The sequence below is a fragment of the Cherax quadricarinatus genome, chromosome 45 (assembly GCF_038502225.1).
Source record: "Cherax quadricarinatus isolate ZL_2023a chromosome 45, ASM3850222v1, whole genome shotgun sequence".
In the NCBI taxonomy this organism is placed as follows: domain Eukaryota; kingdom Metazoa; phylum Arthropoda; class Malacostraca; order Decapoda; family Parastacidae; genus Cherax; species Cherax quadricarinatus.
The window spans coordinates 17,255,751-17,273,044 of NC_091336.1; the positions used below are offsets into that span (position 1 = coordinate 17,255,751).

A 17,294-nucleotide genomic window follows, 5' to 3' on the forward strand; every position below is an offset into this window, starting at 1 on the left:
AATAATAACTTATAAAGTTCAGCACTGTTATATTCATTTTATACAATGTACATCAAGTACTGCCACAGTTTCTTTTTTATATAAAGCCAAGATTGATTGATTAAAAGATTTAAAGTACAAAAACCTTAGGCATGGACATCAGTTTCTGTTTAGTGAATTCACATATGGGCCTTTATCAAAGGCTTTTTTTGTACTAGTCATCTCACTTTATCTTGCTTCGCTGTACTAGAATTAAATCTTGAAATGTAGTACAAAATTCTGCCTCTGTGGAATTTATTCCTCATTTTAAATCCCTTTTCATATAAAATTTGAAACTTATTTTACAAAAAGTTGATATTGTTTAAACAAAAATTTTTTAATGTCCCTTGGAAAACCAACCTAAAGGAAACTATTATGTGGTTCACATTATTGCTTGAGAATTACATTAAATTCAAATACTGTACTATTATTTAAAGAATTTATAAAGGATCTATGAATGTTTATGAGGGCATTATATGTAAACTTGTTCTCTCTAGGCTGGAATACTGCTGTACATTAACATCCCCGTTCAAAGCAGGTGAAATTGCAGATCTAGAGAGTGTACAGAGAGCCTTTACTGTACGTATAAGTTCTGTCAAGCACCTTAACTACTGGGAACGCTTGGAAACACTTGACTTGTACTCGCTGGAACGCAGGAGAGAGAGCTCTGTCATAATCTACACTTGGAAAATCCTGGAAGGAATGGTCCTGAATCTGCACACAGAAATCACTTCCTACGAAAGTAAAAGACTGGGCAGGCGATGCAAAATACCCCCAATTAAAACTAGGGATGCCATTGGTACACTAAGAAAACACCACAAGTGTCCGGGGCTCAAGACTGTTGAACAGCCTCCCACCAAGCATAAGGGGAATTGCCAATAAACCCCTGGCTGCCTTCAAGAGAGAGCTGGACAGATACCTAAAGTCAGTGCCGGACTGCGTGCAGCCAGCAGTAAGAGCCTGGTTGATCAGGCCCTGATCCACCAGGAGGCCTGGTTGTGGACCTTGCCGCTGGGGCGTTGATCCCTGGAATAACCTCCAGGTAGACTCCAGGTAACCCATCTGTATTAGTGGAGGACAGAGATGCTAGCCTTCATCATTCCCTGTGCTTTATGACCCATGTTGGTGTAATGTTTCACATATGAAGGAGAGGAGGGGTAGGAATGTTGCAATTTGGAGGGTCATTTAAATTGTGATGTCTGCTCGCTTCTGGCAAAACAGCTTTTGAATGAGTGATGATATATGTGTTTCCTTTACTTGGGTTACTCTACCTCAGTTGGAAACAGCCAGTGTATTAAAAATAATAATAATGATAATTATAATTGTAACTGTTGATTGATTTTAATCCCAGAGTGAAGGTGACACAAGTGGGATGAATGGGTATGCCCAGGTTGGATCAACAGTTCCAAGTCATATAGAATTAGCATCTTTGGTGTCCAGTGTCCAGGACCTGTTGCCTGATTTAGGAGCTGGTTTTATCCAAGAATGTCTGAAGTAAGTCTTGATTTGTTCATGCAGATCTACTGTATTTGAAAAATATAAATTGCTTTTGTTATTTACTCATGATAACATAAAGGTATGAAATGTCTCTCTCACCATGAAGTTATTAAAAGGGTCATTAACTGTTACCTGGATGGTTAAAAGTTAGTATCAGGGCGATTTGTTATTTCAAGTACTGTATAAAAATTTCACTGATGTGTTTTTTTATATATATATATACAAATTGTCTGTATATAAAACACATGTATTTTTTTTTTTTTTTTTTTTTTTTTTCAACAAGTCGGTCGTCTCCCACCGAGGCAGGGTGACCCAAAAAAAAAAAGAAAGAAAATCCCCAAAAAGAAAATACTTTCATCATCATTCAACACTTTCACCACGCTCACACATTATCACTGCTTTTGCAGAGGTGCTCAGAATACAACAGTTTAGAAGCATATACGTATAGAGATACACAACATATCCCTCCAAACTGCCAATATCCCAAACCCCTCCTTTAAAGTGCAGGCATTGTACTTCCCATTTCCAGGACTCAAGTCCGACTATATGAAAATAACCGGTTTCCCTGAATCCCTTCACTAAATATTACCCTGCTCACACTCCAACAGATCATCAGGTCCCAAGTATCATTCGTCTCCATTCACTCCTATCTAACACGCTCATGCACGCTTGCTGGAAGTCCAAGCCCCTCACCCACAATTAATACACCTCTCATGCAGCCCAATACAAGTATCAGGGAGTTCTAATATTCAGAACTGGTAAATATATATGAGAGATTTGTTTTTAAATACTGTACTGTATACAATGGAACCTCGACTTATGAGTGTCCCAACATACAAGTTTTTCGAGAGACTAGCCGTCGCTCAGCCGATTTTTTGCTCTGAGTTATGAGCCAACATCCGAGTTGCAAGCGAGCTTCCCCTGCTTCCCCCACAACCCCACACTTCGCTTGTTTATCTTTGATTTTATGCTTTAATTCCATGGAAATCATCCTCTTTTTCTTCTCAGCACTGTCCTTTGCACTTGCTTTCTTAGGACCCATGGTTAGAAAAAAGAAATTTGGCCAAATAACTGTAAAAATGCAAGCAGAGCATGACAAAAATGCTTCCACAGCGAGGTAAACAGTTCGCTGCACCACCTAGTGGCAGTTTTTGGAAATTCCTCCTATTATTATTATTCTTTCTTTCAACACACCGGCCATATCCCACCGAGGCGGGGTGGCCCTAAAGGAAAAACGAAAGTTTCTCCTTTTACATTTAGTAATATATACAGGAGAAGGGGTTACTAGCCCCTTGCTCTCGGCATTTTAGTTGCCTCTTACAACATGCATGGCTTACGGAGGAAGAATTCTGTTCCACTTCCCAATGGAGATAAGAGGAAATAAACAAGAACAAGAACTAGAAAGGAAATAGAAGAAAACCCAGAGGGGTGTGTATATATATGCTTGTACATGTATGTGTAGTGTGACCTAAGTGTAAGTAGAAGTAGCAAGACATACCTGAAATCTTGCATGTTTATGAGACAGACAAAAGACACCAGCAATCCTACCATCATGTAAAACAATTACAGGCTTTTGTTTTACACTCACTTGGCAGGACGGTAGTACCTCCCTGGGCGGTTGCTGTCTACCAACCTACTACCTAGGATTATTATTATTATTATTATTAATTATTATTATTATTATTATTATTATTATTATTAATACTAATAATAATAATAATAATTATTTAGGGAACTGGAGCACAGATCGAATTTCTTAGATCAAGAGCCCCCCACTAGTGTCAAGGTTCCTTAAGGCTAGTGTTTGTTATTTATTTTTTTATTTATTTATTTATTTTTTTTTAACACGTCAGTCATCTCCCACCGAGGCAAGGTGACCCAAAAAGAAAGGAAATTCCCAAAGAGAAAATGCTTTCATCATTCAATACTTTCACATCACTCATACATAATCACTGTTTTTGCAGAGGTGATCAGATACGACAGTTCAGAAGTCCCACCAAACTGCCAATATCCTAAACCCCTTCTTTAAAGTGCAGGCATTGTACTTCCCATTTCCAAGACTCAAGTCTGGCTAACCGGTTTTCCTGAATCTCTTCACAAAATGTTACCCTGCTCACAATCCAACAGCTCGTCAGGTCCCAAAAACCATTCGTCTCCATTCACTCCTATCTAACATGCTCACACGTGCTTGCCGGAAGTCGAAGCCTCTCGCCCACAAAACCTCCTTTACCCCCTCCCTCCAATCTTTTCGAGGATGACCTCTACCCCGCCTTCCTATCCCAACAGATATATATGCTCTCCAAGTCATTCTACTCTGATCCATTCTCTCTAAATGAATAAACCACCTCAACAACCCGTCTTCAGCCCTCTGACTAATTCCTTTAATAACTCCACACCTCCTAATTTCCACACACTGAATTCTCTGCATAATATTAACACCACAAATTGACCTTAGACAGGACATCTCCACTGCCTCCAGCCGCCTCCTCACACAGCGTTTGCAATCCAAGCTTCACACCCATATAAGTGTTGGTACCAATGTACTTTCACACATTCCCTTCTTTGCCTCCATGGATAACGTTTTTTGTCTCCACAGATACCTCAACGCACCACTCGCCTTTTTTCCTCCATCAATTCTATGGTTAACCTCATCCTTCATAAACCCATCTGCTGACAAGTCAACTCCCAAATATCTGAAAACATTCACTTCTTCCATACTCCTTCTCTCCAATGTGTTATCCAATTTTTCTTTAAATCATTTGATACCCTAATCACCTTACTCTTCTCTATGTTCACTCTTAATTTTCTACCTTTACACACCCTCCACTAAGGTTTGCAACTTTTTTTTAGAATGTCCCATAAGCATGGTTTCATCAGCAAAAAGTAACCGTGTCAACTCCCATTTTGTATTTGATTCCCCATAATTTAATCCCACCCCTCTCCCGAACACCCTAGCATTTACTTCTTTTACAATCTCATCTATAAATATTTTGAACAACCATGGTGACATTTCACATCCTTGTCTAAGACCTACTTTTACCAGGAAGTAATCTCCCTCTCTCCTACACACCCTAACCTGAGCCTCACTATCCTCATAAAAACTCTTTACAGCATTTAGTAACTTACTACCTATTCCATATACTTGCAACATTTGCCACATTGCTCACCTATCCACTCTATCATATGCCTTTTCTAAATCCATATGTTTCTATGTTATTTGTATTGTTTATTATGTCATATTAGATGAATTGTAATAAATAAATAAACCATAGAGTTGATATTAGTGTCATATTGAAGTACATGTATTTTGTCCTGCCTCCCGAGAGCAGGAATTCCGCTGGAACGGGTTAATGGCATTTCAATTAATTTAAATGAAAATTGATTTGATGTATAAGCAAATTGAGTTACGAGCTAGGTTATGAAACGGATTAAACTCATAGTGGAACCTCGTTTTTCTGCTGTAATCTTTTCCAGAAGGTCAGCCTAAATTCGAAGCAATATTTCCCATAAGAATTAATGTAAATACAATTAATCCATTCCAGACACCCAGAAATATTCACAAAAAAATACATTTTTTAAATATTAATTATAGTTTTACATACACAAAACAATGACAACTAAATAAAATAAATAAATTAACATTTAAATCACTATTACATACCTTTATTGAAGACTCTTGTTGGCTTACGGAAGACAGGGAGGAGGAAAGGGGGAGGACTGATTGTTTGAAAGGGGAATCCCTCTCCATAAAGACTTCAGATACCATAACCCTCTCTGGGGGTTACTTCCCTCCCTGCCTGCTATACTCCTTACATACCTGCTATACTCCCTGCATGCCTGCTACACTCCCTGCATGCCTGCTACACTCCCTACCTACCTGCTAGACTCCCTGCCTCTCTTCTACACTCCCTGTTTCCCTGATACACTCCTTGCCTGCCTGTTACACTCCTTGCCTGCCTGCTGCACTCCCTACCTCCCTTCCACACTCCCTGTTTCCCTGCTACACTCCTACACTCCCTGTTTCCCTGTTACACTCCCTTCATGCCTGTTACACTCCTTGCATGCCTGCTACACTCCCTTCAGGCCTGCTACACTCCCTTCATGCCTGCTACACTCCCTTCATGCCTGCTACACTCCCTTCATGCCTGCTACACTCCCTTCATGCTTGCTACACTCCTTGCATGTCTGCTACACTCCCTTCATGCTTGCTACACTCCCTGCATGCTTGCTACACTCCCTGCATGCCTGCTACACTCCCTGCATGCCTGCCACACTCCCTTCATGTCTGCTACACTCCCTTCATGTCTATTACACTCCCTGCCTGCCTGCTACACTCCCTGCCTGCCTGCTACACTCCCTGCCTCTACGTCTTCCATTGTTTCGTTCCAGCACCCACACAACACGCTCATATTTTTCTGTTACTTCCTTCTTAAATTCCATCGTGTTTCTCACTTTCTTTACCAAAGGAACTTGGGGCTCACGGTGACTTATTTCAGAGTCGCACTTAATTAAAAACCACCAAAAAAATGAAGAGTTCGGATGAATGTGCAGAGTATATGCTCACTCGCTGACAGACAAAGGGATACTGACTCACCTATGTGTGGCGTCCTGGCAGGACATGTCTAATATGGCTGATAAACGAGGCAACGGCTGAAATACGGAGCAAAATTTCCTCCGAAAAACTGGCCTAAATATGAATCAGCCGATAAACGCAGCAGCCGAAAAACGAGGTTCCACTGTATTACAGTATACAGTAGGTTGCAGTGTTGCAATGGGAAATACAGTGCCTGCGCTCTAAAGGAGGGGTTTGGGATATTTGCTGTTTAGAGTGACGTCTATATGTCGTATCTGTGCACCTCTGGCAAGTCAGTGATAGTGTGAATGATGATGAAAGCTTTTCTTTTTCAAGTCATCCTACCTCGGTGGGAGACGTCCAACGTTTAAAAAGAAAAAAAAAATTTAGTTCAGAAATAATTGATATATAAAATGTACCCCTACCCTGGTAGAAAATGGATAAAGGCTTATGAGTAAATGCAAGTTGTTCTGTAAATATTCTCCATACAACATTTATAAAAAACTGTCATGAAAAGATTCTAAAGTTTTTAATATGAAACAACAATTCATGCAAATCATGAATTAATGCTCATATATAGCTAATAAGTGAAATAAACACACTGTAGTGGATGCTCTAAATGAACAGTTTAGTTAATTGGATTTATTCCAATTTAAAACTAGTTTGACAACAGACAAATTTTAAACAGTATATTACCTATCGTTATTTTTAACATACAAACAACCCAAAAAATATAAATAAATAGGGAAAACTGGATGTATAGAAGCAATAAAAAATTATAACAGTAAAATTAGCCATCAAATTTTATATTTCAATTACTGTACTGTATTGTTTTGTTCAAGCATTTCTTTAATTTATATATTTTTCATTTTTAACACGATAGATACTACTGTTATTCCACGGAAGATGTCATTCATGCATTGTTAGAAGGAAGCCTTCCACCCTCTTTGGTTACTCTAGATCACTCGATGCCTGCACTGCCAGAATCTCGCCCACCATCGCCACAACCCTCACCATCACCTATGCTAGAGGACAACACCCAGGTATTTAATTATTTTATTCTGCATACAACTTTTTTTTTTTTTTTTGTATTTTCAAATTACCTGTACTTTTATGCCAGGAATTAATAACAGTGCAGAAATCTGATAAAATTTCTTTTTGGAAAAAAGGGTGTATTTTGGCAGACATCCTCTGTTTTAAAAAGAGAAAGAACACTGCCAGTGACATTGAAGGGAATTGCTATAGTAATCTGTCTGAGCATTACACACAAAATTCAGTAAGTATAAAAATGTGCTCAGTATAGAGATTTCACTATTAGCTGTTGTTTGTTAAGCAACATCCAAAAAGCTTCAACAGTAAATGAAGCCTATTTATTCTTTGGATCACCCAGTGGGCTAGCAACGGCAACAGCCTGATGATCAGGCAATCAACAGGAAAAGCCTGGCCCCTGTGAGATTAGAAAATTTTTTGAACCCATTCTCAGATATACCCTGCCTAGGTGGGAAATAGTCTAGATAAACCTGGGTCAAATGTATTTGTTAATTATTAGTGCAGTGGAACCTCAAAAATCGAACGTATCACATATCGAACGTTTCGAAAATAGGACCATTTTTTCGGATAAACTGTGTCCCTATTATCGAACGCGCCCCTATTTTCGGACCGCCGGGTACGGGACCTGTCTGCCACCCGCTCTGTCCGCGTCCCCACGCAGGCGCCATGAGCAGTCTAGCTCTGTTTATGCTTGAGTGAATACTAACCTGCACTCTCACGCATTTACGATTATTTCGTTGTGTTTAGTGCTTGTGGGACTGTGAAATAAGCTGCCATGGGCCCAAAGAAACTTGCTAGTGGTACCCCTGTGGTAAAGAAAGTGAGAAACACCATAGATGTGAAGAAGGAAATAATACAGAAGTATGAGAGTGGTGTGAGACTTGTTGAGCTTGCCAGGATGTATGGGAAAAACAAGTCGACCATCGGTTCTATCCTGTCAAAGAAAGAACAAATCAAGGAGGCTGATGTTGTGAAAGGTGTTAATATAGGGAGTGGATGAGGTGCCTTCTTCAAAGATTAAGGAGATTTGTGCCAAGTGGAATGATGTCCAAATGTTTGTGCAGAAGTACCACCCTGAGCAAGCTGAAACAAGCCATCTTTGCAACAAGTTCAGTGACAGAACCATGTCCCATTTTAGGGAAATGTTAAAGAGGTGCCAGAAACAGAGGACTGTGGACAGTTATTTTGTGAGACAGGGGTCCAGTGACTCTCAAGCTGGTCCTAGTGGCATTAAAAGACAGAGAAGGGAAGTAACCCCAGAGATGGCTTTACCTGAAGTCCTCATGGAGGGGGATTCTCCTTCCAAACACTAACCCCAACTCCCTCTCTCCTCCTCCCTGTCTTCCAGATGCCATCACCAATCTTCAATAAACATAAGTAAAAATGTTATTTTGTATGTATTACTATACATAATTAAAAACTATAGTACTTGTTGTATGTAAAACTGTAATAAATCTCTATAAAATGTATTTTTTGTGTGAATATTTTTGGGTTTCTGGAACGGATTAATTGTAATTCCATTATTTCTTATGGGAAATATTGCTTCGAATTTCAGACTTTAGAACTAGCTCCTGGAACGGATTAAGTTCGATTTTTGAGGTTCCACTGTACAGTGAAGATTTAAGCTTGGCACTGTACACCATTGTCTTTATATGATTCCTGTTACCAAGACTTGCGTTTTGAGACTTGTAATCCATGACTGATTTAAAGGCCCAGTCTAAAGTACACTGTTGGAATAGGAAATTATAATAAATCTTTGGCAAGTTTGTAAAAATTGTAAAAAAAAAAAAAACAAAAAAAAAAACTGTCTTTACATCTTACAGACCAAAACTGTTCGACAGGTGGATTACATGGATCGGGCAAATGTCTACAATGATGATGAGTTTGATGTGTTCAGCAGATCACAAATAGATCGCTCAAGAGTCAAGAAAGGCAAGAAATCACAACATACTGAAGGGTTAAAAACGGATAAGGAGAGCATAGATAAGGTAAGTACTTGTTTTTCCAAACAGTATATATTATGTCTTGAGAAAATGTTGAAAAGAAGGAATAAAAAGGTAATAGAGAAAACTAGTGTTTGTAGAATATTCAAGCTAAATGCTTAGGGTTAAACTGCTCCCTCATTAACACTTTTACCTGTACATCACATAACTTTATGTATACCATTTGTCAGTCATTATTTTGTTCCTGGGGAAGCTGTATATCCACAATGGTCATATAGTGCCTAAAGAATGGGAGGAGTGGAAGACAAGTTTGATTTGTAGAAATGGAGGGTAGCTCCAATTCCTTGAGCCAAGATCCCTTCACCAGCATCAAGGAACTCCCCATTGAATGAAACCATTTGGTAATGTACCCCATTTCTGACCTAAGTGGAATCAAAACAGTGCAAATTCTCTTGGGTTCTATTTTCACGTGCTAAGAATGAACAAAGTAATTTCACATGTGGATAACCCTTATCCGTATATTTATCTACTGTTCATGTCAATTTTTCTCATGCACAATGGACTACAGTGTCCTGCTGCTGCTATTGTTACTTTTTTTAGGAATTTTAGGAATGGGAGGATTAGCTTTTCTTCCAGGTATTAATCTGTAGTATCTTGTGCTGCACCAGGCAGAGAATTTCTTGTTTCACAATTTTTATGTGTGGAATTTCAGATCAAAGAGATAGCAAGACAGTATGATGAAAGAGGAGGAACAAGTATATATGAAGATGAGTTTCGTTATGAAGATGACCACCGTGCCTGGGATTATGAGGATGAGTATGATGACACCTATGATGATAATGAAGCTGGAAATATTGATGACCTTGGAGTAGAAAAAATTGTGAAAAGGTAAGATTCTCATATATTAGGCCTAAGTATTTGATTGGTTGTTACTATTATTGTATTATTATATAAATGGTTTAGAAAATTGACAAGTTGACGAGTGAGACACTTGTGCAACACTTGGGAATCTTTATTGTGGAAATGTTTTGCCAACCAGTGGCTTCATCAGTCCGATACAGAGAACAGTGGAAGAGGCGTTTGAGACAATCAGTTCCTCAGGCTGGAAATGTATTTGTTCCATCAGTCTTGATAAAAGTATAGCATATACATGGAGAAAGGGCTTACATACTGCAAACAGGAAAGGCAAAGCAGTTGGAAATGGTGTCACTGGTGGACAAAATCCACTAGTGGAAGTAAGTCAAAATTCTCTGCATCAAAATTCCAAGATGTTGATGTGTCTGACAGTAATTATGATATAAATGGCTTAAGAAACTAACAACTTGACGAATGTAACACTTGTGCAACATTTGGGCATTTTTTGTCAGCCAGTGGCTTCACCAGTCCAATAAAGAGAAGAATGGTGGAAGACGAGGGGTATAAGGTAATTAATTCCTCAGCTTGGAGATGTGTTCTGTCCATCAGTCTTAAGGAAAGTGCAGCATATGCATGAAGAGGCTTACATACTGGAGACAAGTGAGACTAAGTAGTTGGAAGCAGTATCACTGGTGGAGGAAATCCACTAGTGGTAGTATGACCTGCCACTAGGTTAGGCAGGCACTGAAGAATACTCTGTATCAACATTGGATTAGTATCACTTCAGGAACTTGTTCACCAAATGTAAGTGCACTGACACAACCACTGCTGCACTCCACCACTGACACAACCACTGCTGCACTCCACCACTGACACAACCACTGCTGCACTCCACCACTGACTCAACCACTGCTAGATGAGAAAAATGTGCTAAAACATTATTTTATTGCATCTTCTTTCAACAAACTGGCCATATCCCACTGAAGTAGGGTGGCCCAAAAAGAAAAACAAAAGTTTCTCTTTTTAACTTCAGTAATGTATACAGGATAAGGGGTTACTAGCCTCTTGCTCCTGGCATATTAGTCACTTCTAACGACACACACCTTTCTGAGGAAGAATTTTGTTCCACTTTCCAATGGAGCATTTTATTACATATTTTGACTATTCAGAGCAGTTGAAGTATTTTCTGATATGTTTCAGTAGAGTAACTTTTCCAAAATACAGAGTTCCTTGCTCACTATAGCTGATGTGTTCTAGGCCCATGGTATCTGTAATAATCACACTTAGGCAATTTTTTTTACTTTTTAATAATAATAATAAAAAGTTCTCCTTATCTAAAATAATAATAATTTCTTAATAATAATAATAAAAAGTTCTCCTTATTTAAAATACAAATAATAACTTCTTAATAAAAAAATAAAATGTTTTCCTTGTTCAAAATAATATTTATTAAAAAACCTCACATTTTAAAAACATTTCATTCTCTCCATACTTTCGTTCATTCCATGCCAACATCAAGTGAATCTTCATGAAGTCTCATCAAGGGCACATAACAGTGTGTTAGGAGGAGAGGATCAATATTTTCTTCACCTTCTTTTATGATAACTTTTGGACAGTATTCTGGTGGACAGTCCCTCCATGCCAATCCAGAATAAGCATACTGTTGATCCAAACCGTTATGTCCTCCTACCCTTCTGTCAGCCCTGACACCCATCCTACTGAGGCTGCGGCAACACCTTCACGTTCACAGTACTCAAAATGCCAATCTAGTAATTCATTTCTTAGAATGAATTTGTCATGATGGCATTTTTTTATAAAGAATCTGAAGAAATCTTGGAAGGATTTGCAGCCGGAATAGCGCATGTATCTGGGCATGTTTGCTGAGTATGAGAGGTAGCTTTTCAAATCTTAATGAAAATTAAGGATTGAGATTACAGTGGACCCCCGGTTAACGATATTTTTTACTAAGTTACTTACAATATGAAGTAGATTAGTCCATTTCAGATCCCCAAACATACACTTACAAACGCACTTAAAGACTGTAGTATGTTAAAAGAAGTAAAGTTAGTGATGAGAGAATTAGTCAATCTAACTCAAAGAAACAACTGAGGTTGCTACCACCTGCAGCTCACAAGACTGCCATCCCCACGAGCCCCTTTGGGGCGGGGCAGATGGCAGACCAGAGGCCTAGCTTCTCCCTGCGAGCCCCGTGAGGGCGGGGACTGTGGCTAGGCCTGGGGACACTTGGTCCCAAAGATGTGGGGGTACTTGTACCTCCTCTCATGGGAGACTTAGGTCTCGAGACTCTCCCCAGATAGGGAGCCAAGGCCGTGTCACCACTCTTGGAAAAGACCCGGGCTGGGAGAGTACCGGCGAATAAAAAAAAAAAAAGGTAATTTTTCAATACATCGGCTGTCTCCCACCAAGGCAGGGTGACTTAGGTAATTCTTTCTTTCAACGCACTGGCCATATCCCACTGAGGCAGGACTTAGGTAATTATCAACTCTTAATTCTTCATTTTAGGAATCTGGAGGGTGAGCAAGGAAATATGAGGGGATTCAGAAAACCCAGTTAGCTAGACTTGAGTACTGGAGATGGATGTACAGTGCATGTACCCTAAAAAAAAAGAAATAGGGAATTACTGGTAAAAATGAGGCATCACATTAAATTGAATTCACATATAGTTAGCCCACGTCAAGCAAGGCTTACTACATACCTTTGAAGACAAAGACAAAGTATCAAAGATACCAGCAAACTGTATTGTTGAGTACTATTAATAATGTGTGTATTTATGCTCTACTAGGTACACTGTACTTTGCATTTATGTAATGGATTGGCTCATCAGCCATATTCTGTTTTCATTGAAATGAAGTAGATGCTGTGGGGGAAGCCTTTTTATTCACCTAGAGTACAGGGAACATTTCTTCCAACTTGAGTCTTAGTCACTTGATGACCACTTAGTAAAGCTTTTGATCATTTGACAGAGGCCCTCTGCTGAGTTGCTGGTCCACCTTGTAAAAAGACGATTACCACACTAAAAGATGTGGAGAGACCAGTATAGTTCAAAAAGTGTTGGAAACAAGTGTAGCGTACAAAAAAAGTTAAAGTAAACCACAGTAAAGCTTTTCATTCTTAATTCATAATGAGTAGAGCAAAGGGAATCACAGCTTCCACACTGCCTGAGTAGGGATTTTTCTTGTGTTGAAATTTTTCTTTCATCAGGAACATCAAGGAAATAAAAGAGTTAAATAACTGAATGATTGTAATTTCTAAGTGCTTTATTTTTTCAGGCGCCCTGGAATTATTGGAGCTGGACGTTTGAACACCAGCATAGACTATGCATATACTGAAGAATCTCCTGAGGTATCTGATAAAGAAGAAACTACTAAAGAAGATACGGAAGAAAAAGAAGGCATATCTCAGAAGGGGTAAAACATATTCTGTGAATCTGGTTTACATTTATGAAACCAAATGGTATATTCAATAATGTATCTAGTGTCAAACATATGTATTCATGTTTTTAATCTTAAGTTTTATTTTTATGGTAGCAGTCATGATGGTGTGTATTAGCTAGTGGATAACTTGTTAAATTTTTCCTCATGCAGACCTAAAGGACAGGTCAGTGTTAGACCTAAGAACAGAAGCAACACAAGAGGTGTACAGAGAGTATTTCATAAGTCCAGTAAACCTAAAGAGAGCACACCTACCCCAGAGAGAGAAAGCAGTAAAGAAGATGGGAAGGATCCTAACCCACCATTCAGAACAACTGCACCTAAACCTTTCTGTGAAAATCCAGAGGTAGTTCGGCAAAGAGCTGAGCAAAGAAGACAAGAGGCATATCGTTACAGGGGGTAAGTACATTTTTAAATATTGCAGCTTAACACTCGAAAGCAATGCCTTGATGGCATTGAAGGGCTCCTACTCCAAGGAATTAGAGCCATCCTCTTTTTCCTTAATGTATGACCCCACTATTGGCTTAGCATTAAACCATGAATAAATTTGAAGGAGAAAAAATGGCTTTATAAAATTTTCTGTAACCTTTAACATAAGGGCTTACACAGGGCAAATAATATGACTGAAAGAAAACAAAACAAATTGATACCACACAAAAATGGCAATACTGAACCATATACAGTCTCTCCTCACTTAACGACGGAGTTCCGTTCCTAAGAGTAAGTCGGTAAACGAATTGGTCATTAACAGCTTCCTTGATTGCCGTTTTCTTGGCCACAATAGTAGCGATGGTTGATTGGGGTTTTGTGTACAACCTGACCAGCTCAGAGACACACACTCCACTTTCATACTTAGCAATGATCTTTCTTCATATCCATAGTAATTCTCACCCTTTTTGCTGTAGGGTTAGCACTAGAAGCTTTCTTGGGGCCCATGGTGACTTATTTTTCAGGTGCAATCACTAAAAACGCTGTGATAATATGAAATGTTCCGATTGTATGTTTGGATGGGACCGCGGTGGCTGGCTGGCTTGTAAACACTGGCCACAAGTGGACGCGTCTCAGATGGAACGAATCGTGTTGGTCGAGTTTTTTAGCGCTAGTTGAGGCAAAATTTTTGCGTTAAAATATATCGCTAGTCGGATTTAACGTTAGACGATGCCATCGTTGGCCGAGGGTCCACTGTATATACTTCCGTGTATCCAAAACATTGCTGGGACTTATAAATACTATGTATATATTTCTAGACAATAGTATGCGACTAAGGTAGGTAAAAATGTTCACCTGTCAGTGTTTGTGACTATTTCAGTACTATTTCAGTACTTAATATTAGTGCCAGAACAAAGATTAGCTATGAAATCACAAGAACTACTACAAATTGTAATTATCAGTACAAAAAATATACAAATTAAAAAAAAATGAGAAAAAAAGGTATATCGGCAACACTTCTGCAAGCGGCAGTGCTTCATGTTACCGTCAGGTGAGAGACAAGTGCCAACTTTGCGGCTTTATATTTCCATAAGTACTGACTCTAGAATTTATTTTTTACATTATTTTATGTAAATAAAAAGCCCTCTTTATTTTTTTTTTTTTTTTCAAAAATATTCGGAGTGCTGGGCGAGAGAACATAGATCTACGTTTGGACAGTTAAGGGGTTAAATGAGTATGTCATTAAGTGAGGAGAGACTGTACAAACCCTTCAAGGGAGCTTCTGTGATGCCTTTGAGAGGCTCTTGATTCAAGGAAGTGGACCTGTCATTCCCTTCAGTGGAACTTGATTGCCTTCCATTCCTTATACACTGTATGACCCCTATAAGCTTTGAGCTTCCTCTCTGATTAAATTAATAATGTACTATACAAATAATAAGTTACTGGTATCTTAAATTTGGATAGTAAAGTGAGTTTGTTCAATTACCCAGAGCTTCTGTTGAATCAATACAAAATTGCTCATGTTGTATCATTCTGTTAACTTGACTAACAATGTATTTAGCTCAGATGAATATATCTGTTCTGTTTTTTAAATGTACTAAGATTTCTCAATGAAACTTGCCTGTTGAAAATATTCTGTTCAGTAAGGATTGGAATTTGTGATGACTTTACATTAAATTCATTCTGGTTTATTTTTAGTAACATTTTACATTCTCATTACACTTGATGAAATAAACCTGCCTAATTATTACTATTGTATTCATTGGTAAGAAAGGGGGGCAACACTGTACCCAAAGAGGTCATAAGAGTCTGGGGAAAATGGGAGAAATTCAGGTTTGATTCAAGGAAGGGGAGGGTAAGTCCAGTTCAGGGAACCTCTTTATGGGGTAAAGTTGCATAATCTTTATTGGTTATACTGTATCATTTAATTTTCAATCTCATTTTACTTATAATTTTTCTGCAGAAGGGGAAGAGGTCAGCAAATAAGAAGAGATGATACTTTAAGTAATGGGATTGATGGAGAGCGCTATGGCCCAAAGCAGATCTCCCGGGCTTCTAGTAGGAGTAGTGGAAAAAGTTGGCGCCAGGGTCAGGGCGGTGATGACGACAGTAGAGGATACCGTGGAGGCAAATGTAAGTTCAGAGTTAATTAGTAGTTTTGTTTCTGAGGTATGTAGATTACAAAGCTTGTACAGTTGAGTATTTTAAGCTCTGGGGAAGTGGAGAAGAATCCTTCCTCTGTGAGCCATGTGTGTTGTAAGAGATGACTAAAATGCTGGGAGCACAGGGCTAGTAACACCTCCTCCCGTATAAATTACTAAATTTAAAAAGAAGAAACATTTATGTTTCTTCCTTTTTGGGTAACCCTACCTTGGTGGAGAAAACCAGTGTTAAAAAAAAAATATTGTTATGCTATAGATTATGTAGTATGGTGTATGGTGGTCCATGCAATGACAGGTGTTTTTCCATGTTAGATTTGGAGGAGTGGAGAAAAGAGGTTTTTATGGCTTCACATGGTGTTGGAGTGTGAGCAAGGTAACATTCATTTATGAAGGGAATCAGGATAACTGGTTAGCTAGGCTTGAGTACAGGAGGTGGGAAGTACCTCACATGTCCACCATGGGAGGTGTTTGGATATTGCAGGTCAAGGGGTCATTTTAATTGTAATGTCTGCACTTTTCACAAGATATCTATTGAATGAGTGATGTTGAATATGTGTTCTTTTTCAGGTCTTCCTACTTTGACGGGGACGGTCATTAAACAGTGTATTAAAAAAGCTCATTTGAGGAGTCTGAGTTGTCAGTATATTTAAATTATATTATTAAATTTCAGATAAAGAAGATACAAACCATGGCAAAGCACAAAGTCAACAGTATCGTCACAAGATGATGCACAAGAACGAACATAAACGGTTTGGAGCTCAGGCGAAGTTTAACAAAAACAGCTAAGGCAAATGCTGATACTTGTGCCAGTACGTTATGAATTATTTTTTCTTGCATATAATTCAACCCTTGAGTTTACCATTCATGTTACCATCTTATTATCTTCCAAAGATAATTGATTTTTCTGTTAATATTTATATTATTTTCTGATAAAATATATTTATCAGTTATTCATTGTCTACTGTTTTGCAAAGTAATACACAGAATAATATAAATTGTGATAAAGTTGTGTAATAATAATAAAATTTGTTGCTTAACAATATTATTTTTACTCTGCATAGAAAGGTTTACCCATCACTCCTTGACAAAATTTTCAATGCCTATGAGAGCAAAAAAATATGGCTAACTTATAAGTATTAAAGCACAAATGAACATTATATAGTTACAGCTCATAATGTAAAAAGTAGCCACTAACAGTCAGCAGCCTTTTCCATTGTTTTAGATGACACAGATATTTTACACGATGCATAAAACACTTGTGTGACGTATAGCATGTGGTATGATAGTATATATATATATCCTATCAGGAATTAGA

The 17,294-nt window shown here is 38.4% G+C and overlaps 1 protein-coding gene across 2 annotated transcripts in view; it reads left to right on the forward strand.

Annotated features, from left to right (window-relative positions):
* The window catches only part of LOC128694811 (activating signal cointegrator 1 complex subunit 2), a 49,764-nt gene extending 32,745 nt beyond the window's left edge, over window positions 1–17,019 (forward strand). The window contains exons 10-17 of one of the 2 annotated variants that reach the window (XM_070094342.1): window positions 1,370–1,512; window positions 6,972–7,131; window positions 8,962–9,126; window positions 9,794–9,969; window positions 13,227–13,364; window positions 13,542–13,787; window positions 15,781–15,950; window positions 16,650–17,019. In XM_070094342.1, coding sequence (XP_069950443.1) covers window positions 1,370–1,512; window positions 6,972–7,131; window positions 8,962–9,126; window positions 9,794–9,969; window positions 13,227–13,364; window positions 13,542–13,787; window positions 15,781–15,950; window positions 16,650–16,765 — 1,314 coding nt within the window. In that variant the 3' untranslated portion in view covers window positions 16,766–17,019. The remainder of the gene's footprint in view (window positions 1–1,369; window positions 1,513–6,971; window positions 7,132–8,961; window positions 9,127–9,793; window positions 9,970–13,226; window positions 13,365–13,541; window positions 13,788–15,780; window positions 15,951–16,649) is intronic. The other variant, XM_070094343.1, reaches the window with a different exon arrangement.
* Window positions 17,020–17,294: the final 275 nt, after the last annotated feature.